Source organism: Capra hircus, chromosome 1, assembly GCF_001704415.2.
Source record: "Capra hircus breed San Clemente chromosome 1, ASM170441v1, whole genome shotgun sequence".
Taxonomy (NCBI): domain Eukaryota; kingdom Metazoa; phylum Chordata; class Mammalia; order Artiodactyla; family Bovidae; genus Capra; species Capra hircus.
The window spans coordinates 118,189,234-118,215,481 of record NC_030808.1 but is presented as its reverse complement, the minus strand read 5'-3'; the positions used below and the strand labels follow the sequence as shown (position 1 = coordinate 118,215,481).

General features: G+C 40.0%; 1 protein-coding gene across 2 annotated transcripts in view; it reads right to left on the bottom strand.

The window, feature by feature from the left end:
- The window catches only part of WWTR1 (WW domain containing transcription regulator 1), a 146,839-nt gene continuing 126,813 nt past the window's right edge, over nt 6,223–26,248 (bottom strand). For both annotated transcript variants that reach the window (XM_018049081.1, XM_018049076.1), the window contains exons 5-7: nt 17,378–17,511; nt 15,033–15,145; nt 6,223–9,658 (exon numbers count right to left, since the gene is read on the bottom strand). In XM_018049081.1, the coding sequence (XP_017904570.1) occupies nt 9,474–9,658; nt 15,033–15,145; nt 17,378–17,511 (432 nt within the window). In that variant the 3' untranslated portion in view covers nt 6,223–9,473. The remainder of the gene's footprint in view (nt 9,659–15,032; nt 15,146–17,377; nt 17,512–26,248) is intronic.

The window sequence follows — 26,248 nt, the reverse complement described above, 5'->3', positions numbered from 1 at the left end:
CCTGACCTTCAACATGGCATAGCTCCTCTAGGCCCTCCTGTGCCTGCCTAGCCACCGCTGATAGTCTTAAGATAGTGATAAAGTTACATTTTTACATAGCAAGGACACAGTGATTTATAACAAAGTACAGTGATCTATAATAAAAGAGAAAATTCATTAACTCAAAAAGTCTAGTATTGCTAACATCAAAAACTACTATATTTCCTTTTCTATATTCCAAATATATTAATATATTCCCAGGTGCCTAAGGATATGGAGGCCTGGTGGCAATCATTGACTAAACAATGAGAAAAGCCCTATGCTAATGAAGACTTTCAAAATACTCCAAGCTCTCTGTGCTGTTTATGGTTGAGAGGTAGTAAACAGTCATGTGCGTAGTGGCAGGGGCGTGGATAATCCTGTCACACAAACTAGTCTGCCAGCAGAGAGGTTTGACCTGAGACACCCTTGTCACAACCAGGGCAGGGAATTAGCAGCAATTATTGGCACAACAAATGAAAAACCCTTCACCAATATAATTCCTAACCAACCCACTATACCAATAATTTCTAACTTCCCAAAAGAATCTGCCTTTAGTAAGCTAAAACATCTCATGCCTCTCACGATTGGGAGGCCGTAAACAATCACATGTAGCCAGACAAACCTGTATAGGCAGGCTAGATAACCTTCAGAGGAGTTCGTAAGTTGAGACACTCTTGTCACGCCGGGGAATTTTTATTGACTTGGAGCTGTAAGTTAACTCCTTCTCCGAGAGAGGTAATGGGGTCAGCCCCCCGTAAAGTCAGAGGTATAGGTGAGTGCATGAAACAGTAAAGTAGGTAGACTCTGGTTTTGGGCGTAGATGCTCGGGAACAGGGGGTTTCCTGAGGCTCCCTCGATCCACCTTTGTGTATGCCGAAGCCTCCTTCCTCATGACCTTTGCCACGGGCAGAGTTCCTCACGCTGGTCCTGGCAACTGCCTGCAATGCAGGAAACCTGGGTTCGATCCCTGGGTTGGGAAGATCCCCTGGAGAAGCAAAAGGCTACCCACTCCAGTATTCTTGCCTGGAAAATCCCATAAACAGAGGAGCCTGGTTCATGGGTTCTCCAAGAGTCAGACACAACTGAGCAACTAAGCACAAGCATTTCAAAAGACAGCCTATAGGAAAATGTTGCAGTCTCAGGTCAATAGAAGGGCTCCAGAGAACCAATGAGCCGTCTATGAGCCATTAACAGAGTGTGTGAGCAGCTTCCTGTGAACATCTAAAGCTTTGGTCAGTTTTCTAATGCCTCCAGAGACTGTGCAAAAGTAAAATGTGTTGGTTGCTTGTTTCAGTAGATCTTGAACATTACACAGAAAAATTTAAGGAATTCTTCTTTGAGGCCCTGAGTGTTCCAGACCTTCTGAAACATCCCTGGAATAAATTCATTGTTTTAAGGCCAGAATCCATACAACCATCTCACACCAATGACCAGAATCTCATCTTAGAAATCTTCTGAACATGACCTAATATGTCTGATCTTGATTCTATATTCATTTTAATATATCACATAGATTTAACTAATTTGGGGAGCAAAACTCGATGGACATGAGTTTGAGCAATTTCCGGGAGTTGGTGATGGACAGGGAAACCTGGCATGTCACAGTTCATGGGGTTGCAAAGAGTCAGGAGTGACTGAGCAACTGAACTGAACTTTCATATGTGCTCTTAGTGGAAGTCAAGTAAATTACATCTGTAGAAGCTTTGATGGTCACACAATATTTAAACATAAAGTAAAAAAAGAAAAAAAACAAACAAACACAGTGCTCCAGGGAAAAACCCAAAATATAGTGGTCATAGTTTTTCATGGGGAATACCAATATATGAATTTTTAATAGATTGCAACCTTGAAAAAGAATAAAAGAAACTTGAGTACACTATTAATGTACAAGTCTTAGCTCTCAACCAGTTTGGCTGCAATGCTTGTCAGATTTACTCCCCAGCTAGATCAATCCACTACATGAACAATGCGGTTGGCTGCAATGCTGTCATCCCATTGATTCAGTTCAGTTCAGTTCAGTCGCTCAGTCATGTCCAACTCTTTGCAACCCCACGAACCCCAGCATGCCAGGCCTCCCTGTCCATCACCAACTGCCAGAGTCCACCCAAACTCATGTCCATCGAGTCGGTGATGCCATCCAACCATCTCACTCTCTGTCGTCCCCTTCTCCTCCTGCCCTCGATCTTTCCCAGCACCAGGGTCTTTTCAAAGGAGTCAGCTCTTCACATCAGGTGGCCAAAGTATTGTAGTTTTTCAGCTTCAGCATCAGTCCTTTCAATGAACACCCAAGACTGATCTCCTTTAGGATGGACTTGTTGGATCTCCTTGCAGTCCAAGGGACTCTCAAGAGTCTTCTCCAACACCACAGTTCAAAAGCATCAACTCTTTGGAGCTCAGCTTTCTTTATAGTCCAACTCTCACATCCATATATGACCACTGGAAAAACCATAGCCTTAACTAGATGGACCTTTGTTGGCAAAGTAATGTCTCTGCTTTTTAATATGCTGTCTAGGTTGGTCATAACTTTCCTTCCAAGGAGTAAAGTGAGTGAGTGAAGTCGCTCAGTCGTGTCTGACTCTTTGCAACCCCGTGGACTGTAGCCCACCAGGCTCCTCCGTCCATGGGGTTCTCCAGGCAAGAATATTGGACTGGGTTGCCATTTCCTTCTCCAAGGAGTAAGCGTCTTTTAATTTCATGGCTGCAATCATGATCTGCAGTGATTTTGGAGCCCAGAAAAATAAAGTCAGCCACTGTTTCCCCGTCTATTTGATTGATTTGACAGATTTGTTAAAGCAACTAAATTGTCTAGGAAGTTCCTTCTCCCCTATTTTGCAACTGCTTCTCTCTATGTGTCCCTTCTGACAGTACTCACTTCCTGAGGAATACAATGTGCCCAAATATTAATTCACTCAACAAATATTTACTGTTTGGTCATCCATATGTTCTGGACATTGCCCTAGAGACTGGGGATATAGTGGTCAACAAAACAGACCAGGCTGCCGGCTTTGTGAAAGTTACAAAGTGTTTTTATCAGTTCACACTGCTGCCAACGGGACACTGCCTCCCCACTTTTTCACATCCTAGCTGACCCTTGGTGTTATAAGTCTTTTGGAATTTGGAGTTTGATATAAGTGAAATGTTATGTTACTACTATCTCATTTCCATTTTCCTGATTAGTAACAAGGTTGGGGAATTATTTGGCACCTAGTTTTCCATTCTGTAAAATTCAGTGCATATCCTTACCCCACATTTCCATCGGATTGTTTTTCTGATAGATTTGCAAGAGTTGGCTGTGTATTCTGGATGCTAACTTAGATCTGGCTTCCAGAAGCAGATCCTGATATAAGGCTTCATGTACAGATGGTATACTAAGGGAGCATTGTTTAAGAAAAGGATTTATTAAGGAAGTGGATATTTAGAGGAGAAACTGGCAAAAAGTCGGGGAAGCAGCACTGGAAAGGGGAAGAAATAGGAAATGTGCTATCAGGTCATATCCCACAGAAGGTAGTCTCTGCCCGATCCCACAGGGGACTCTGGAATGTGAGTTAAGGCCCACCTCTCATTAGACAAAGTCATGTCCTAGGATGTAAATTGCTATGCATTTCCAGCTCTCTTGTGTATGGGGGCAAAGTGATCCTAACAGTCCTTTTTAAAGAGCCACAGTTGTTAGCTTTTGGAAGTGAAAATACACCATCATGGGGGTGAAAAGTGAAGGTGTTAGTCACTCAGTCGTGGCCGACTCTTCATGACCCCATGGACCGTAGCCCACCAGGCTCCTCTGTCCATGGAATTCTCCAGGCAAGAATACTGGAGCGGGTTGCCATTTCACAAAAGGTAATCTGGGTAACTGAGAACTGACATCACCCACCACAGACAATAATCTTACAAAAAGATCAACTTCACTATTAATCCAAGAATTACAAACTATAATAGTAAGCTATTTTCTATATATCATATTTGCAAAGTTTTAAGAGTTAGTCAAAATTCTTACTGCACAGAGAAAAATTTTGTAACCGTGTGAGGTGATGCATGTGTTAACTAATCTTGTGGTGATCATTTTGCATATATACATGCTTAAAATCACTATGTTGCACACCTTACATTTATACATGATGTCAATTATATCTCAGTAAAGCTGGAAAAAATGAGAAAGAGAAGCTAATTTGTTTTGTATGGTATTGATAGAAATAGAAAAAATATTTTTCCTTCAATTTTTGAACTTCATATATTCCACATATATTCATGAACATTTTGTGGGATGTATATGTGGGGGGGGGGACCAAAAGAGTTAATGTTCATACAAATCAAATTTGACTTTCTTTTTTTTGAGACCGTATGTTTGTAGCCTCAAACTGGCAAAACAAGAAAAACAACAAAAGTTAGGCAATATCCAGCTCTAGCCTGGCAATGGTGAAACAGGCCTTTGCATACGTTGTTCTTAGAAGTGTAAAAATTGGCATGGACTTGTTTTCAAAAATATGACAGAATCTACCAAGATTTAAGATCACATATCTTTTGATATAGTGATTTCTTTCTGAGGAATTTATCCTCTAGACATACTCATACAAGAACAAACTGTTGGGACTAGTGGTCCAGTGGCTGAGACTTTGTACACCCGATGCAGGGGGCCAGATCCCAAATGCTGCAACTGAAGATCCTGCATGCCACAAGTAAGACCCAGTGCAGCCAAAATTAATAAACATCAAAAGGACAAACTGCTACGTCCAGTACTATTTTAAGGGCAAAAACTGAAAACAACCAACTGATTACCAAGAGGGGACACCCATGCAAAAGGATATTACTTATTGTTAAATATAATAAAATACACATGTACTGGCATGGAAGGACAATCTTGAGCTTTTGGATATATTTCTTGCTTACTATGTACCCTTATAAAAATTATTTTACCTCTCTAAGCCTCAGTTTCTTCATCTATAAAATGAGGACAGTATTGAAATAATAGTGTTGATGTGCAGATTAAATTAGATAATTCATATCAAATGTTTTGTAGAGTGTCACTTAGTAAATGTTCAATATGTATCAGTAATATCATTATTATTCAGAGAAAAAATGAAAGCTTCAAAACTTCACATAGAATTGCTCTTCTTTTGTTAAAAAAATCCAGCTTATAGGGGGAAAAAATCTTAACAAACATATTTTTTGAAGTGTGAGACTTGAAAGATAGAGAACTTTCATATTTTTACTTTATACATGTTGGTACTTATAACACTTTCAACAGAGAGCCTCTGTTAACTTAAAAGTAATGATGAAATACAGTTTTAAAAAAGATGCATGAGGCTTAGACCTGGACTGTTGCTAAGTTGTTTCCCCCAGGATTTCTTCTTTTGTTGTTCAGCTGAGTGCTTCTGCTTAAAAACACTCTGCTACTAAAAGAGCCCTCACATCATAAAGTGTCACCAGAGCAAGAATCAGGGGGCTCAAAAGACAGAGGAAATACACTGTCACAGAGTGAATGATGAGCTGCTTTTGGTTTGACAAGAAGTCACGCTGTGCTTAGTCACTCAGTTATGTCTGACACTTTGCGACCCTATGTTCTGTAGCCCTCCAGACTCCTCTGTCCATGGGATTCTCCAAGCAAGAATACTGGAGGGGGTTGCTGTGGCCTCCTCCAGGGGATCTTCCCAACCCAGGGACTGAACCAGGTTTCCCGTATTGCATTCTTCATTGTCTGTGCCACCAGGGAAGCCCAAGAAGCCACAGCATATTGTTAATGACAGAGAAACAAAGAAAAATACTTTAGTCCTGATGCTTCAGTCAAATCTGCAAGGTTGTTGGAAGGGCTGACTTGGGTTCAATTCCTGGGTCAGGAAGATTCCCTGGAAGAGGAAATGGCAACCCACTCCAGTATTCTTGCTTGGAGAATCCCATGGACAGAGGAGCCTGGTGGGATACGGTCCATGGGGTTGCAAAAAGTCAGACACAACTGAAGTGACTTAGCACAAGGACACAAACACACACACACAGAGTTTTTAAAGTCTCAGTGAGTTACTTCAAATAAAGTAGAAACCAGAATTCTGGATATTTAGAATATTGAAAACCAGGCATTTGAGCCAAAAAAATGTTTGCCTACAAAATTTTCTTTCCTTCATTGTCTGCCAGGAAGGTTACATAAGCTTTCCTCCAGTACCACCCAAAGCCCTCAGTAAAAAGAACACACACAAATCATGACAAGATAAAGGCTCCAAGTGGAAATTCAATTGTATTTATTTTTCTTATACAGAATCAGAGAAGTAAAAACCAGTACCAAACTCCGGGTAAAATAGTTTGATCTGATTGATTTTTCTGCATATTCTCTGTATGCATAGCAATTTGAATTAAAAATAAACACACATATATCATATTACAAAATGTAGAAATAATTTTTTTTAAAGTTAAAATATGAACACATAAATGATGTAGTGTGTTAGGGAAACAGTCTCTGTTGATCACCTACTTTCCCAATTAAATTAATCTACAATTTCCTTTTAACAGCTTTTGTTTGTCATAAAAGTTGCACTTCTGGAAGTTGCTTTCTGTTATGAGAACATCACTTGTCATTAGCAAAACTCTCTCACTCCTGATCACCTTCTTCTCCAGAGAGATTTTCTGCCAAGCTGGAGTCAGTAACACCCCCAGCACACTAACTGTTTTACTCTGTTTTTACTTATATTGTATAATCAGCGAAAGAAAGGCATATCACATCCTAAATTCTATGGTGAAACACTAATAATTACTTAGATTTAACAGAATTGCAAATAGGTCTTGACAATGTATTTGCTTCAAGGAAACGTGTTTTATCAGGGAAAGAAAATACCTTAAAAGAAAGATTTCTGAAATTATTTTTCCATTTTTAACCTGGATGAAATGTTGAAATCTACTGATTGACTTAGGACTAAAAAGACACGATATTTGGCAGTCATTTTATAATCAGAAATATAGTATAAATAGCACCTTATCATGAATTCTGCAGGGGTTTTAACACTTACAATAATAGGAAAGAACCTTTAAAATGTTGTTTCTAGATTTCTAGCTTTAGTGTTCTTTAACAAAGGCCATATAATATGGCCTTAAAAATAACAACAAAAATTAGATCTGGCTTCATTTATTAGTAAACATGTAGTCAGGATCTGTGTCTAATTCTGGAAAAATAATTGTTATGTTCATTAATAAATGTTCCAACTAATTTCACTAAAAAAAAATTCTTCTAGTGTTTTCTAATGCCACAAGCTTACTAGGAAATTATTTCTAAAAATTGATAATACAAATCATCAATGTTTTAACTACTTAAAAAAAGGAGGGATAATTGTTTCTTTAATGTTTAATTACCTGAAAATGAATCTATAAAAATATTTTTTAAAAATACAGTAACACTGCTCCGTTTTACTAGGTCCCTTGTTTTTGAGTCTTTTTTTTCTTTTTTTGCTTTTTCTTAGAAAGAATGTACAATGCTTTTTGCAATTATTGCTAACAGAAGAGAAAAAGAAATAGTGCTCCCTTCAATATAGTAGCAATAGAAACATCTACCCTCATCTCTCAGAGCGTTTTGAAAAAGAGATGGAATCAGAGGAAGAGAAACCATGGGTCCTTCAGGGGATAAAAGTCACTTCATTGTGTTGGAAGCAACAGTAGGTTTAAGCTCTCATCCGCCTACTCACTTAACATCAGCGTGGACAGGGCAACACGAGCGCTGTGCCTCCTTCTCCCACATAAAGTGCACCGAAGCCTTCTTTTCTTCTACAACAGTCTTTTGGTACAAAAGTTGTAGGAGAAAATCACTGCTTTGTTCTTTGGGGGCACCTCACACCTCCTTCTCCTTTTGCTTTTGGGGCACCATAGCTTGTCTATTTCCATCTCACACCTAGTAGCCTTTCCACTGTATTCCCTAACGTTACTACTTCATCTCTGACCTTTACACTTGCCTTCATTCCAACAAGATAAGATGTATTCTGCCTGTCTGTCTTTTGGTAGATCAAAAAGGATCTCAGATCCCCAGCAAATAAGCCCCTTTGGGAATGGAAAGGTTCCTCTCAGAGACCTGCATTATTAATGTCTCTCGAAAAAGATATTAAATTCATAGATTATAAATAATGTCAGTTCAAAATATTAAACAATTGAGGACTTCATTGGCAATGCAGGCAGAGTGCATGCCAGGCGAACCCGATGCTCTCTCTCAGTCCTTAAAAGCTAATAAAAAACAAACAAAAAAAATGGTTTTGGTTACATAAGAGGTACTGAGTACATATTTCATGCCTTTCTATACCAACTGTAGCAAACAGGATTAGGATAATACACCTAGGAATCAACTTTAGTGACTTCGGAAACACTAAGGGTCTCCACCATACACCCTCAGGGGGCATTTTTTGACCCGTCAGTCAGAGATCTGCTTCATCCTTCAAACAGCTTCATAGATAAGATTATTTTAAACCCTAGAAATCTTGAAAGAAGAAAAGCCAACAAGGCTTCAGAATTTTAAAAGCAACAGCTCACTGTATGCCATCAAGTTGAAAGCTATGTGGTACTGATGTTTTCAGAACAGTTTCAAAGGACAAAAACATAGTTGCCACTGATTTATCAAAAACATTTGGCTGAAATTTGTCATCAGTCACCAAATGATAGTGCTTCATAAAATAGACATCAAATTCTAAGCTGCAATTTTCTTAAAAATCCAACTTGTCATTTAAAAACCTTTTGTTTAATAAATGTTCATAATTAGTACCAAACTGGTCTCTTTCTCTTTCATGAGATCTTGGTGTAGGAACTGTAACGAATGCCATTGCCACTCTCCTGTTAGAAGGATAGTTGTCTAGATGCTGTGCAGTAAAAGGAAGAAGGATACACAATAGGACTCTGTGTGCCTTTGAGAATACAGGTAATAAGAGCCATCAGAACCTGCATGAATTGAAAACTACATTGTATTCCAAACAGCAGAATTTTACTATCAGTACAATGATTTTTAAAGCTCAAGTTAAATATTCTTTAAAGCATTTGGTACTAATGTCATCAATACAGTTTTTGAAACTGTAAATCAGGTCGAGTTTTGTGTACATTTCCTGGACCGAGCCACCTGTCAAAAGTCACTGCCTGTGGTCATCAGTTTTTCATGGTTTATAATCAATTGATGTATAAATTTCAGCTAACACCCATAAAGCTTGGTCATGGGGCAGCAGAGAGGAAAACAAAGAAGCAATTCTGCATAATCAATTCTGCTGCACAACCCATCACAGGAATGCAGGCTTGCAGAAAACAGAAATAGAATGAAGTTTATTCATGTTTAACTTAAGTGACTGCCAATCAAATCCAGGCAATTACTAAACTGGCCACAAGGAAAGGAGGGAGCATGTGTGATGGAGGCAGGAGGTAGCTCACCTGCCACCTTGCTCTGCTCCATCGCTTTTTCCAAGAGGCCCAGGAAATGTCAGGTCATGGCTGCATCCAAGCTACAATGTTATTAATTACAGCCAGGTTAGAAAAGGCTCACTTTTGTTCAGAGCAGATTCTACATCAGTGAAGAGGGGGATCAGATCTTCAGATTCCAAAGTTCCTAGATCAACGTTTGTTCCTGGAAGACAGTCAAGAAAATCAGGGAAACGGGTCTGCTGAGGGTTGATATTCATGGGTGTCTGTCCTGTGTTTTCTCCTGTAATGGAAAAGAATGAAACCATTTTAATTCTTTTATTGTAGTATAATTGCTTTATAACGTTGTGTTGGTCTCTGCTGTACAATGAAGAGAATCAGCTACATGTACATGTTTCTACCTCCTCCTAGACCTCCCTTACTCCCCATCCCACACTTCTAGGTCATCACGGAACACTGAGCTGAGCTCCCTGTGCTACACAGCAGGTTCCCACTAGCTATCTATTTTACACATGGTCATATACATATGTCAATCCCAATCTCCAACTCATCCCACCTTCCCCATGCCCCCTTGTCTGCACATCTGGTCTCTATGTCTGTTTCTATTCCTGCAGAGTGAAACAGAAGCAGAAAAACAAATATCGTGTATTAACACACATATGTGGAATCTAGAAAAATAGTACAGATGAACCCTATTTCTTTTTTAAGGCTCCTGAAAAGAGGAACCAGTTCAATTGTCAACATAACTCTCATCTTCATTTCCACTGTGCTCACATTCCACCAGAAGATCTTATTGCTGCAGGTTGCAAATATTTCATCTCCTTGCAAAATTTCAGCTACCACGTTACTGAAACTGAGTTGGTGGTGCTCACACCTAAGAGACACAGAGATGCTGGGCCAATCTTTACTTGTTCTGGGTAGACATGGTCCAGAATGGGTAAGTGCAGGGACACAGGAAAGGAGAAAATGAGGACACTGTGGATCTGACTACCATCACTGACTTCCCATGACAATGGCACGAAGAGCTGGTTTGAGTAGAGAGGCTCTGACAGTCATAAAAACCTTACCACAGAGCTATAATCCAACAATTTAATTGTAAACTCAAATTTGCTCATATCATCCTCTTTATGTTCAAAGGTAGTTTTAATAACTATGTTATTAAAAAACAATCTTCATTGACAACTCTGGGGATCATGTTCAAAGTATTTTAGAAAGTGGCTTCTGCAGATTGCCCCCCTCGCTACACATGTACATATACCCCAAAACTATCGAGTATTCTCATAAAGCATATGAGTTACAAATGCATGGGAGCATATAGGTTCTGAGAAGTCTTGTAGTAAGGAAAATCTGTTTTATTTTGTTTAAGCCACTATCACCTCCTTGAATCCAATTTTGGCAGAATTTATATCCTAACAGAACTAAAGTCTGCAGAACCTAGCTGAGACAATGCTATCGTAGAGGAAAGTTCAGTGTCTGGGATATGACATGAAGAACACATCCTTCGTGAATGACAGGACAGGAGAAAACGTATAGACCATTGTGCCAGGAGATGGAGCTTTTTAGCTGTGTGGCCTGAGACACACACTCGCTTGTCTGAAATGGGGAAGTAGGTGCCGTATCATATCTGCCACACATGATATGAGGCTCTGGGCTTCATTCATACATGAATGAAACACTTGGTGATTTAGTCGCTAAGTCGTGTCTGACTCTTTGTGACCCTATGGACTGTGGCCTGCCAGGCTCCTCTGTCTATAGAGTTCCCCAGGAAAGGATCCTGGAGTGGGTTGCCACTTCCTTCTCCAGGGGATCTTACCAACTCAGGGATCAAACCCATGTCTCCTGCGTTGCAGGCAGAGTCTTTACTGACTGAGTTACCAGGAAGTCCATATAAACACATACACAAATACAAAGACACCATAAATGCTTGTTGACTGTGCTGAGAGAACTCAGTCATGGTCAATTAATTACATAATATCAGAACAACTGGTTCATTCCAACAGCCCCAATCAATTTTCTGAAGGGATAAAATATACCTCAAAGTCTGAGGTGCATTGATAACTATGGCCAGCTTTCACCATGGAATCATTTCTAAGAAACTTATTCAATTAGCTTTTGTGTCATATAAGTACTTTAAGCTTCCTAAGAAGCCTGCATAGAGATTTTACTATTCTAGACAAAATGAGAGAAAACTCGTTTTAATAATATGCATTTTCCAAGGAGAAAAATTACTTCTTTCATAGCAACGAGGGAAACATAATCACACTTACATTTTTGGAGGTAGCAAAACTTCATGGCTTTTCTACAAACTTATAAAATATCAGTGACTCTTGGGAATATTTTATAGGACTTGCATTGCAAAAAGCAGTCATTTGAAAAATTAAAATGAGTTAAACATGACCTCAGGGTTGTTGTGTTACTGACATTGAAAAACAAGGTTAGTTTAGAAAAAAAAAATGCAAATAACTTTTTTCTACCCAATAGATTGTAAGAGAAGGAAATTAGGCTTTAAAAAAAATTTATCTGCCCTGAAAAATTACCTGATCTAAAGTGCTGGATGTCTGTTTTCTTCGTATCCAGATAGAAATATCCACCTCAACTTATTTCCCATTTTATGTTTTCAATAATTCAAGAATTGATTTTTTTTAATGAAATAAAATCTCTCTGTTTTAAAAAATTCTGTTATTTTTTTCTCCTCAGAAAGCATGATGAGACTAGTTAAAGTTCTTCATTAAGGCTAACAATCTTAAAATATCTCTCCTTGGAGCAACTTTGCAACCTTTATAGTAATCTTTTTGGTCATTAGAGTTTTCTTCATTTGAAAAGTGGGACATATGATACAACATGGGGAATATAGCCAATATTTCACAATACCTATAAATGGAGTATCACCTTTAAAACTTGTGAGTCACTGTATCATACACCTATAACATATAATATCGCATGGCAACTATACTTCAACTTTTTAAAAAGATGCACATTTGCATCAATAATAAAAATGAATGGATGAATAAAAATGAGACAGACCAAAAAAAAAAAAAGTTCTTAGAAGGGTGTGATTATTGTAGAATATTCTGGAAAGTGGACGACCTCTAGCCTTTGCTCCTATTATTCCATCTACTCCATCCTCCTATGTCTCTAACACTATGTCTAGCTGTTGTTTCCATGTGTATTTTACAAAGGGAGTGTTTGGCTGGCTTGTCACCATTTAGCGTGTGGTCAACATGTGATCAGTGGGTCTACCAGACCTTTTCCAGCCACATTTGAGCTCTGCCCATCCCTTGGCTTTTCCTTTTCTTGTTCCTGTGTAATTAACTACATGTCTCCCCTTGAGGGGGCTTTTGCCCATTTCTCATAAAGACTTCACAGATGTGACTGTAAATTCAGCACTCACTAAGCCAGGCTAACTTGGAACCCCAACATTTAATAGGACTAATCTCATCCTTCTTAGATGATACTTCTTCCTTCTCAGAAGGAGAAGAGGACTTTGTGCCAAGCGCTGTGACCTCATGATGCCTCACCACTGTGCACATTACCAGGCGTGCACATTACTCCCACGTTCCAGGTGAGAAATCGGAGGCCCTGGGAGGTTACGTAACTTACCAAAGTTACTACTAAGAAGTAGAGAAGCAAAGATCCAATTCAGGTGGCCTGTCTGCAAGGGCTATGTTCTTTACAGGACATGACTTAATTCCACATTTTGGTTTCAAAACATTCCCTACTTATCTACTTGATGTCCTTTTAAAAAGCTAAAGACTAGAATCCATCTTTTTTTACATTTTAAAGTCAAGTTAGGGACTTCCCTGGTCCTCTAGTGGCTACAGCTCCACTATCCCAGTGCAGAAAGTCTGGGTTCAGTCTCTGGACTAGATCTCACATGCTGCAACCAAGACCTGGCACAGCCAAATAAATAAATACTTTTTAGAAAGCATCTAGCTAGTGGGAAGTTGCTGTATAGCACAGCGAGCTCAGCCTGGTGCTCTGTGATGACCTAGAGGGGTGGGAGGGAAGGTCAGGAGGGAGGGGATTATGTATATTAATGGCTGCTTCACCTTGTTGTATACCAGAAACCAACACAACATTATAAAACAATTATCTTCCAAATAAAAACAAAAAAAAAATTTTTAAGTCAAACTTGCTTAGATTTCGATTTCCTGAGTCTTTTCTTATTTAACTTTGCTTTTTATGTTTACTAGCTTTCCAATGTTGAAAAGAAAAAAGCAAACAATTATTAAACATGGGAAGGAGCCGCTTCATTAAGCTGTTCCAAAGAGGGCAAGATAAATCTCACACCAAGAAATAAAGAGAAGGATGAAGAAAGAGAGGGAGGGAGGCAGGAAGGGAGGCAGAAGGCTGAAGTAATAAATTGAAGATTAACAAAACAAACAGTTCAAACTATTCCTGGGTGACTCCTCACAAGACAGTCTGTGCAATTCTCTAAACACATAGATGATAGCCTGCACGGAGAGCCCGGAACAGCTGCTCCTACGTTCTGGCAGAGTCTGCATCTTGTCTGACCAACTGTTTAGTTTCAGAGCACAAAGCACAGCCATTGAGGAGCAGAAGGTGACAAACACGGGTCCTCTGGACAATGGCACCGGGGAAAACAATCCTTTTCATCACAGAACAATTTTCTATCATCAGTGGTGATGGAGGAGAAACTTACATGAGCAGCTCCAAAGAGGGGACATGTCAACTATTATTTATTTTCTTAAAGTCTATTTTTAGGTTTTTTTAAAAATTGAAGTATAGTTGATTTACAGTGTCATGTTAGTTTTAGGTATACAGCAAAGCAATTCAGTTGTACATATATATTCTTTTTCATTACATGTTATTTCAAGATACTGAATATAGTTTCCTGTGCTATACACTAGGTCCTGGTTGTGAGGTATCATTTAATTTTGGTTCAAAAGAGTATCTTCCGGGAGTTTAGGACTTTGATAATTAAATCTAGACCAAGTTTGGAGGCCTTGCTCCTGGAGAAGTGGAGAAAAAGAGGTAACCAGGAAGCCAGCTGAGGCCTAGCCTGAAGGCAGAGCAGGCCAGGAACTACTTAAATTTAATTGCTGAAGGAGGACATTGTTAGGACTTGGAGCTGACAATTTAGAATCCTCTGAGTTGTTTAACTTTCCAAAAGCCCACTGCCAATTGCTTCCCAAATGCAATAATGACATGAAAAGCTGTGTACTGGTGGCCTGTACATTACAACAAAAAGCTAGAAAAGTATAAATATTCAATTGTGAAAGAATGGTAAAGCAGACAGCGGTATATTAATGCAACTGTGAGGAAAGACTAAATAAAGCAGACAAGAAAAGGAAGGGAGAGAGGAAAGGAGGGAGGGAAGGAATAAGAAAGAAAAAAAACCAGAAATTGAAATCCTGTGCCCATATGTAAAACTATATTTGTATAAACTATGGGGAAGGAGCTGCAGTTTACTAATGGTGCTTGGGTTCTAGGGGCTCTGCAGCTGTGTTCCTGGTTAGATTTTAGAATTGAGAGGATCACTGCATAGGGCACAGGTTCGAACCCTGGTTGGGGACCTAAGATCCTACACGCCTCACAGTGTGGTCAAAAGAAAAAAAAAAAAAAGAATTGAGAGGACTAAAGAGATAATTTAAAAGTCCAAACCCACTGCAAGGCTTCACAGGCTTGGCCCCTACCTGTGTCCATCTCATCCACGTTGCTGAGGAAGTCCTCTGGAGTCGTGGGGACGCTGTAGCACCCCAGCCCCAGGCCACTGTCGGTGCTCTGCTCCCTCGAATGGTACGGCCCCCTGCAGAGCAAAAGATGGCAAGACGCTTTAAAATTGAAATATAATCATGAAGGCCCCCAACTAATGTAGATACGGCCCCCTGCAGAGCAAAAGATGGCAAGACGCTTTAAAATTGAAATATAATCATGAAGGCCCCCAACTAATGTAGATCTGCCTGATGTTCCAGATAACAAAGGGAGGTGGACTTTGAACCTCATTTCAATTTTGAAACATATATCCCTGTGTCGAAATTAATCAACTGTAAGCAAAGAAAAAACCAACTGGCCAGTCGTAATAAACTGACACTGATTCCCTTTTCATCTGAAAATAATAAAATAACAATACATTAAGAGAATGATACCATTTATGTAAATTTAAAATAAAAAACTAAAAAAGATGTTGAATATTGCTTCTGGATACAGACATTGACAGGCAATGTGTGTGTGTTTGTCTGTGTGTCTGTGTGTTTGCACACATGCACAGTGTGTCCAACCCTTTGTGGCCCCATGGACTGTAGCCCGCCAGGCTTCTCTGTCCATGGAACTGTAAGAATACTAGACTGGGTTGCCATTTCCTCCTTCGGGGGATCAAACCCATGTCTTTTGTGTCTCCTACACTGGCAGGTAATCCCTTACCAGAAATGCCAATTGGGAAGCCTTTGACAGGCAATGAGAAGTATAAAAGTAGGTGTGATGGATATACATCAATTTCCAAATGGTGGCTACCACTAGGCAGGGAAGAAGAAAAAGAAATGTATTTCAGGGATGGTGGGGAATAATTTAAATATTAGTTGTAATATTTACTTAAAAAAATAAGATCACTGTAAATATGGAAAACCTGGGTGTTGGGTATGTGGGTAAATCTCAAGCTATTCTTGACATTTTTTCTGGACATTTGAATGATTTTTGTATCAGTCATTTAAAAACTCCTTTCCTTCAGTATTTTGATTACTATTTGGTTTCATTCTTCTCTTTATTTTTAGTAACTTTCGTAACTGTATTTATTTGTTGCCTGAAGCCTCCGCAAGGGCAGAAAAGACACAGGAAATAGAAAACTGCCCTTTATTTGGGTTTAAAAGGCTACAATTAAGGTTGACTACTTCTACTCATCAAGATATTTCTGGTTCAATTACCTTTTCCTTCTGCTCAAGTATTTCATATTTTAAAACAACACTTGGTTTTGTTTCATTCTTTAATTGTGAAATAATTTTAGACTCACATAGAAGATGTAAAAAGAGTACAGGGTTCCTGTGCATGCTGTGTGCATTTTCCCCAAGGACACAGCACAAAACCACAATAGAAGGATCAATATCAGGAACTGACAAAGTATAACACTATTAACTGGCTTCCCTGGTGGCTCAGTGGTAAAGAATCTGCCGACCAAAGCAGGAGACCTGGGTTTGATCCCTAGGTCGGGAAGATCACCCAAAGAAGGAAATGGCAACCCACTCCAGTATTCTTGCCTGGGAAATCCCATAGGCAGAAGGGCCTGGTGGGCTACAGTCCATGAGGTCGCAACAGAGTCCATAACTTTGTGCCTAAACAATAACCATAATAATACTATTAACTAACACCTTATTCATATTTCACCACAAACAACACCTCTTATTTGTTTTGCTCCTATTTGCCACGTAACATGTTTTTAGTTTTGTTTTTTTTTCTCCTTGATTTTATTTTATTTTTTTTTAATTTTTATTTTTACTTTATTTTACTTTACAATACTGTATTGGTTTTGCCATACATTGACATGAATCCACCACGGGTGTACATGCGTTCCCAAACATGAACCCCCCTCCAGCCTCCCTCCCCATAACATCTCTCTGGGTCATCCCCATGCACCAGCCCCAAGCATGCTGTATCCTGCGTTGGACATAGACTGGTGATTTGATTCTTACATGATAGTATAAACGTAACATGTTTTTATCTCCATTGGCTATATCAAACCACAAGATTCCTCTAAATAATTACTACAAACACCATGCTATTGAAATCATAAATTTATCCCTATTTTTGAATTATTGACTAGGCGTTTACTCCATGCCATAGCATCAATTTTTGAATTTGAGATTTTTTTAAAAAAATGGTGACTTTTTGTCTGCTTTTATTTTTTCTGCCATGTCCCTCCACATCCTCCCTCTATCCTCATCCCAACCTCCAAGCTCCCCAACTTTTCCCAATATCAACAAAGATCCATTATACTCTAAACCTCATAATAAAGAAAGCAAAAATAAGTGGCCTTAAAATGTTGACTTACCCATTGAGGAAAGGATCCGAGCTATTATTAGTGATGGATCTCATGTCTGGGGTCATGGCAGGAGGGTTGACAGCAGCCTGAACCGTGGCTAGAGTCTCGGCCTCCATGGGGAGCTGTCTACAGAGGGCGGCTTCCTGCAGAGAGATGACAGTCAGGGGGAGAGGCAACGGTGATTCACTCATTACAAGGATTGGAGCAAAGGATGCTTCACATAAAAACTTTTCACCAAACACAAAAGCACTTTATATTTATTCCTCATAAGTCAAAATCATCAGGAAATCATTAGTGTTCTTTCTCTGAAGATGTCTTACAGGCATAAGTCACTTTCTCACAGACACCAAGTTAATGAGAAGCTCATGTAATATTTGCCCTCAAAGCACTGACGGAGCAACTGTCCAACCCACCCAAACTGCTTAAACACCCAAATCATATAAAGACCTCTCAAGACACTTTCTCAAGGACAAGGCTATTTTTACCCCAAGTGATCAGACCAAATCTAAGTCAATCAAGCAACTGGACTCTTCTGGACCAGCAAGTATATTCTGGTCTTTGCCACTTACAGCCCAGTAGAGCTGTGGAATTACACAGTTCAGGCTCTGTGTTAAATCACAACTGGCAGTTTTAGATGATAACCAGGAGAGCAAAGCAACCGGTTTAAAAGTTTGTTAGTCAATCGGTTTTTCTATTCTGTCGACTAAACTGGATGAAGTTCGGAGAAGCATGCAGATCCAATCCAGAGCTCACTTGATGATTAACTGTTTGATAGCATATGGATTTCATTAGCAAAAATTAAAATGCCAGCATTTTTTTAAAGCTAACATGATTTTGCCAAGGAGAGTCAATCCAAAGTTTACAAATTTGACTGCAATTACTTTCTCTAGATATAACCTCCAGGGAGTCTCTCCTATTTTGACGAACATGACCAGACATCAGATTCCTTTCAAATTTGCTGCTGTTTCCAGAGAATAAAACTTGTGTATATTTTTCCATGTGTCCAAAACCAGAGTTAAGCCCTTCCATGTTTATGCCTATCACTTTCCCCCTACCCAAGCTGAATCACTGGTCTTGCCATCCATCAAACCCCAAAACCAAGGCTACAACAGCAAACAGAATATTCAGGCCATCTAAGTTACAGGGTCTGCCTTAGATCTCTTCCAGCCCTAAGAAGTGATGATTTTAGTCAGCAACAGAGTAACTGCTGTCTAGACAAGTCTAGTGAAGTCATCGGCTATAAAAACTTTCGGTTACTAGTGTTCATCACACTGTTCCTAGGAGTTATGGTAGCATGACTATCACAAACCATGAAGATCTGATAGATAAGAAACTGCATTTTTAATTTATACTGAAATAAATACCCTGTCTAGAAAGGGCTCCTGGTTCACTTCTGTTCATGTAGATTTCAAATAATTCAATATTTAACTAACCTAAATTTTACTCAGTAATCTATGAAAAGCAAACTGCCCCCCTAAAAAAGGAGATTTTAGTCCATAATTCCAATCTTAGAAGTACCTTCTGAATACATGTAGAAAAACTGAATTATTTGCTATAGTTGTCTTTATGTGGTAAGCAGTGTTCATTAGAAACCTTATCTTCTAACCAAAGCTTACCTGGAGGCTTCACACATAAGAATAACAGGGATTGGACCTGGTGTGAGGAACACAGAGCCCACCAACCCCTCAAACACACTCATATACACACACCACAGTCTGAAAACAGCTAGTCAATGATGTAATTTTTAGTCCTTTATAGTCCTTTATAGACAGCAAATGCAAAGATCCTTCAGGAAATAACCTTCATTATCCAAAAAAGAAAATCAACTTTAACTAGAATATTCCCATTCTCCAACCATTCTGAATAAATGTGGAGTTTACCTCTAAATGGCTATACTTTAAAACATACAATTTGAAGAGATTGCTGCATTTCTTTACATGTGATGCAATTTCATCACTATATTTCTTAAGAATACTAGATAAATTTGCAATTTCCAGATGGTCTGAATTTAAACCTAATAATCATTTCTGGAACTTCATTGAATAAAAAAATATATATACAATATATATGAATTATTATTATGGACTTCCTTGGTGGCTCAGATGGTAAAGCATCTGGCTACAATGTAGGAGACCTGGGTTCAATCCCTGGGTCAGGAAGATCCCCTGGAGAAGGAAACGGCACCCCACTCCAGTATTCTTGCCTGGAAAATTCCATGGACGAAAGAGCCTGGTAGGCTACAGTCCATGGGGTCACAAAGAGTCAGACACGACTGAGCGACATTCTTTCATAATAATATGAATTATTATTATAGAAATATAAAAAATAATACAGTTTTACTATTTTAAGCTTCCCTGTTCATTTAAGTTACTCCTGGGATAGTTCTAATAGAGTATTTATTTTAAAAGAATGCTTGTGAGTGGCTAAATATATAAATGAAATTCAAAAGGACTATTTATAATAAGCATCACTACGAACAAAGCTAATGGAGGTGATGGAATTCCAATGGAGCTGTTTCAATTCCTGAAAGATGATGCTGTGAAAGTGCTGCACTCAATATGCCAGCAAATTTGGAAAACTCAGCAGTGGCCACAGGACTGGAAAAAGTCAGTTTTCATTCCAATCCCAAAGAAAGGCAATGCCAAAGAATGCTTAAACTACCCCACAACTGCACTCATCTCACAAGCTAGTAAAGTAATGCTCAAAATTCTCCAAGCCAGGCTTCAGCAATACATGAACCATGAACTTCCTGATGTTCAAGCTGGTTTTAGAAAAGGCAGAGGAACCAGAGATCAAATTGCCAACATCCGCTGGATCCTGGAAAAAGCAAGAGAGTTCCAGAAAAACATCTATTTCTGCTTTATTGACTATACCAAAGCCTTTCACTGTGTGGATCACAATAAACTGTGGAAAATTCTGAAACAGATGGGAATACCAGACCACCTGACTTGCCTCTTGAGAAACCAATATGCAGGTCAGGAAGCAACAGTTAGAACTGGACATGGAACAACAGACTGGTTCCAAATAGGAAGAGGAGTATGTCAAGACTGCATATTGTCACCCTGCTTACTTAACTTATATGCAGAGTACATCATGAGAAGCGCTGGGCTGGAAGAAGCACAAGCTGGAATCAAGACTGCCGAGAGAAATATCAATAACCTCAGATATGCAGATGACACCACCCTTATGGCAGAAAGTGAAGAGGAACTCAAAAGCCTCTTGATGAAAGTGAAAGAGGAGAGTGAAAAAGTTGGCTTAAAGCTCAACATTCAGAAAATGAAGATCGTGGCATCTTGTCCCATCACTTCATGGGAAATAGATGGGGAAACAGTGGAAACAGTGTCAGACTTTATTTTGGGAGGCTACAAAATCACTGAAAATGGTGATTGCAGCCATGAAATTAAAAGACACTTACTCCTTGGAAGGAATGTTATGACCAACCTAGACAGCATATTAAAAAGCAGAGACATTACTTTGCCAACAAAGGTCCATCTAGTCAAGGCTATGGTTTTTCCTGTGGTCATGTATGGATGTGAGAGTTGGACTGTGAAGAAAGCTGAGCACCAAAGAATTGATGCTTTTGAACTGTGGTGTTGGAGAAGACTCTTGAGAGTCCCTTGGACTGCAAGGAGATCCAACCAGTCCATCCTAAAGGAGATCAGTCCTGGGTGTTCATTGGAAGGACTGATGCTGAAGCTGAAACTCCAATATTTTGGCCACCTCATGCGAAGAGTTGACTCATTGGAAAAGACTTTGATGCTGGGAGGGATTGGGGGCAGGAGGAGAAGGGGATGACCAAGGATGAGATGGCTGGATGGCATCACCGACCTGATGGACAAGAGTTTGGGTAAACTCCGGGAGCTGGTGATGGACAGGGAGGCCTGGCATGCTGCGATTCAGGGGTCGCAAAGAGTCGGACACAACTGAGTGACTGAACTGAACTGATTTATAATACCCAAAGCTGGATGAATTTTTACTATGTTGGTGGAAACGTTTAATGGTGCCATTTCACTTCTCCTCCCTCTATTTTAAATGAAAGATACCTGAAGTTCCATTCCTCCACATCCATATTTTCCAAATGATTCAATACTTTGACGATTTGACCCCCATTATCATAAGAGGCAATGCTTTGTTCTGCCTGTAGGGGGCTCACGATATCATTTTTCAGCTTCAAATAACTAACAAATAAGAGACTACAGATAATGTGTTGAATATACCTGAAAACAAGCTCCGAAATATAAATTAGGCCAGTCTGAGACAGAAAGGTTTTCGGGGTGGGAAGATGATGCAACACTTTCTTCGAGATTACTATGAAGTGTAGTGAAGTCACTCAGTCGTGTACGACTCTTTGCAACCCCATGGACTATAGCCTACCAAGATCTTCTGTCCATGGGATTTTCCAGGCAATAGTACTGGAGTGGACTGCCATTTCCTTCAGAGAATCTTCCTGACTCAGGAATCGAGCCCGGGTCTCCTGCATTGTAGACAGATGCTTTACTGTCTGAGCCACCAGGGAAGTCCATTATTAAGATTATTATGAGACCATTCTTAAGTCACAGCAGCCACTGTGAAGGCGATATTGGCCCCTGGCTCTAAAGCCACATGCTCCCTATCCACAGTGGTCCACCAAGCCTGCCTGACATCACTCATGTCTCCTCCTTTGTCTGGGACATGACCCCCCTCACTCCCTCATTCCCTTCCCACTGCTCCTCCCACTTTTGGCCTCTGTTCCAACTGTTTCTTCTGCTTGGAACACACTGCTCAGATCTTCCCAAAGTTCATTCCCTCACTGATGTCTATCTCAACAGATGCAATCTCTTCAGAGATTACATTATTAAATGTTCTTCATGGCAACTGACATATTTACTGTCTGTCCTTCTCTTTAGAGTGTAAGCTCCAGAGGAAAGAGATCTTATTTATCATGTTCACTTCTGTGTCCCCAGTGTGTATAACAACCCAGACATATACTAGGTACTTGATAAATATTCACTCAGTGAAGAAATGAAAATACTGCTGGAATTCAAACGGAAATATTTTCAATTATAATTAATAATAAAAGAAAAAATTAACTAAGAACAGTCAATTCTCACCCCCAACCACAAATATGAATAAAACAATAGTCTATTTTATACATCCCAACTAGCCAGGCTCATATGCCGTCCTAATGAAATGATCCTATTGTGTTTTTCCTGCTCCTAACACAGAAGGTGAGCAGAAGGGCAGAGTCGTCAGGAACAGCATCTGGGGCCAGATGCTTGGGTCCGAACCCTGGCCATGCCATCTCCCAGCCAGTTATTTAATATTTTTGTTTCTGATATGTAAACTGGGGATAATAATAGAATCCGCCCAATAGGAAAGCTGTGGTGATAAATGAGGTAATTCACTGTGCATAGAGCAGTGCTGGCATACAAGATCATTTAATAAGTGTTAACTAAATATTATTCTCACTGGCACCTCATGTTCTGTATTCCAATCCCAACAAAACTAAAGTAAAAATAAATCATCTTAAAAGTCACACTACAACATGGAACTAATCCACTTTGAGTGGTTTGACACTTTTTCCTGATCAGCTTTCACCTTGGAAGATTAAACCAAGTGTGAAATTCATCATGAGTCAGCAAGGTTAAAAATATAGTTTAAAAAAAAAAAAAAACAAAACAAGGACAGGTTTGTAAACCTTTTTATATAACATAAAATTAAATTTTAATGGAATTGGACAAAAATGAGAAGCTTCATTTCATTCAATTATATTTTATATAAGATATATAATTATATATTTAATAATATATTACATATTTAGAATTTTTAAAGGTCTAGTCTCTTTTTGAATGAAAGTAAGTTTCCTATTTCTGTTCATAAATTGAAGAAGAGCAGTACAAAATCTAAGGCTTGGAAATAAAAGAACTAACCTCACTGACATGTCCTCATCCTGACATGTCTTCATCCAAACAAGGGAGGATTTTTACTTAAAAAAAAAAAAAAAACTAAACTAAATTTAGGTATAAATTAAGCCCTAGATCCAGTGTGATTTTAGCTGCCACATGACATCCGCTTCCCTCACATGGGCAGAAATGAAAGGCGAACACCTGACTTTAGTTTGACCAAGATGTGGAGTTGAGACTGATGGAACAGCTGAGGCAAAGGCTGAAGATGGGGCACTGGACTGAGTGAACTGACTTGCATACGGGGCAGCTGAACAAGGCTGGTCTAGGATGTGACTCAGACCTCCAACTCAGAGCTGGCGGTGCAGCTGCCCTAACCCTGTGCTCCCTCCCCACCTCCCCCCAGTCCATGCAGGATAACAGAAGCTAAGCTGGAAGCACATCCGAGCCTTTGGTTTGTCTCTCACCTCCTACCTCCACTCCAGGTCAGCAAGTCTATTCACAGATCCCCTCCCAGTGTCCCTTCCACTGCCACCCACCTGTCCTCCCAAACAAGTCTACAGTTTCCTGGACTTGTCAGTACTTTGGGTCTCTCTTCATCAGGCCATTTCTCCTCCACCTTTAGAGGTTCTGTTCCACTGCCTTTCTCCCAGAATGCCTTTCCTGATGACCACAGCAAGTTACCACCTGCCCCTTTCCCAGCCCTGAAGTCCAAAATAACATGTCCATCTGGGGTCTGAAACTTCACGTCTCACAAGTACATTCCTCACCTGGCCCTAGAGCAGCTCTTCCTGCTAACTTCAAGTTTTTTCTTAATGCCATCACCACCTCTCCTACTTCCAAATCTCAGCCAACTGTCTCCCAAAGACCCCATAAAGACTAATTCATTTGTACCTGTATTTATTAAAAAAAAAAAAAAAAATACTATGGAGAGGACTTCCCTGGTATCTCAGTGGTAAAGAATCCGCCTGCCAATGCAGGAGACATGGGTTCAATCCCTGGTCCAGGAAGATCCCACATGCCTCCAAGCAACTAAGCCCAAGCAGCACAACTACCAAGCCTGTGCTTTGGAGCCCAGGAGCTGTAATTACTGAGCCCACATGCCACAAATACTAAAGCCTGCATGCCCTAGAGCCCATCTGAAACAAAAGAAGCTACAGCAACAAGAAGCCTTCACACCACAACTAGAAAATAGCTCCCACTCGTCGCAACTAGAGAAAAGCCTGAGCAGCGAGGAAGACCCAGTGCAGCCAAATATAATAAATAAAAATTATTTTTAAAAAATACTATTGAGACCAGCAGAGGCCAGGCACCTCAGCAGCAGGCACACAGCAATGAAAAATACAGATAGTACCCTGCTTGGTGAGGATTCTAGAGGGGAAACAGGCTACAACAAAAAATAATGGAGAAGGGCCATGCCTAGTAGGGTCTCTCTCCCTGACATCTATATGCTCCAAACCTTCTTTCCAACTCAAGTAGTTAGCACTGCTTCTATTTCTACTGCATTCACGGATCTACCAACCTCCACATGCAAGACTGCATCCAAGTCTCTGTTCTACACTGTCACGATTTTTACAAAGAGTGACCAAAGGAGAAAATTCAACGTGGGAAGAGGTCAGGGGTATTATGTCTATGAAGAAGCAAGTGAAAGTGAAGTTGCTCAGTCGTGTCCGACTCTTTGTAACCCCACAGACTGTATAGCCCACCAGGCTCCTCTCTGTCCATGGAATTTCCCAGGCAAGAATACTGGAGTGGGTTCCTCCTCCAGGGGACCTTTCTGAGCCAGGGATCAAACCTGCATGTCCCGCACTGCAGGCAGATTCTTCACCATCTGAGCCACCAAGAAAGTCCCATGAAGAAGCAAGGGGACTGTTTAAAAGAGATGCTGAGTGGCAACTGTGGCTCTCAAACTATTAATGGACTGTCACATGGAAGAAGGAAGATTCCCTCTATCCCAGATTGGAGGCACATCTGATGTAGTCCATTCATTGGTAGGACTGGCTGCTTCTCAATTCTCTGGGCTACTGGCCACTGGAATTTTCAAACACTTGTTGAGGCGTAAATGCTACTGGACATGACCTGGGCTTGGCATAGGGGAAAAAAAAAAAAAAAAAGTGTTCTTGGAATCAAAATGATGAAAGCTTAAATTCTAGCTCAGCTACTCCTTAGAGTAGCTACACTTTTTTTTCAGTTTGTTAATCTGGAAAAAAAATGACTTTTAAGATTTATCCTGCTGGCTGGTTATAAAGATTAAAAAGCATATTTATCAAGAACCTGGCACAGGGAGGCAGCTAATAAAATGAGCTACTGATGGTGCTAAATGTTTTAGGATACAAAGATATTAGCTAATACTTGCATATCACTTACAACTTGTGAAGCACTGTCCTAAGTGTATTAACATACTATTTCATTTCATCCTCGACAGCCCAGCTTTCTCCATTTTATAGATGAGGACACTGAGGTGCAGACAGGCTAAGCAACTTTCCCAGGATCTGGCCCCAGAGTCCGTTCTCACAGCCACTACACAGCGACAGAGAGAGGAAAGCCAAGGACTGAGGTTGGCAGACCTCAAGACCTCAAACTGTCAGCCCTTTCACCTACTAGCTGCGGGACTTGGGCGCATTATCTCATTTCTCTGAGCCTGCTTTCACAGTTAGAACATGGAAATACCAGTCGCTGCCTTCTTCAGGTTGTGTTTGTGTGCTTAGTTGTCCAGTTGTATCTCTGCAACCCCATGGACTATAGCCCGCCAGGATCCTCTGTCCATGGAGATTCTCCAGGCAAGAATACTGCAGTGGGTTGTCATGCCCTCCTCCAGGGGATCTTCCCAACCCAGGTCTCCCGCATTGCGGGCAGATTTTTTAAGGTCTGAGCCACCAGAGGAGTCCAAGAATACTGGAGTGGATAGCCTATCCCTTATCCGAAGTATTTTCTGAACCCAGGAATTGAACCTGGGTCTCCTGCATTGCAGGCAGATTCTTTACCAGCTGAGCTACCA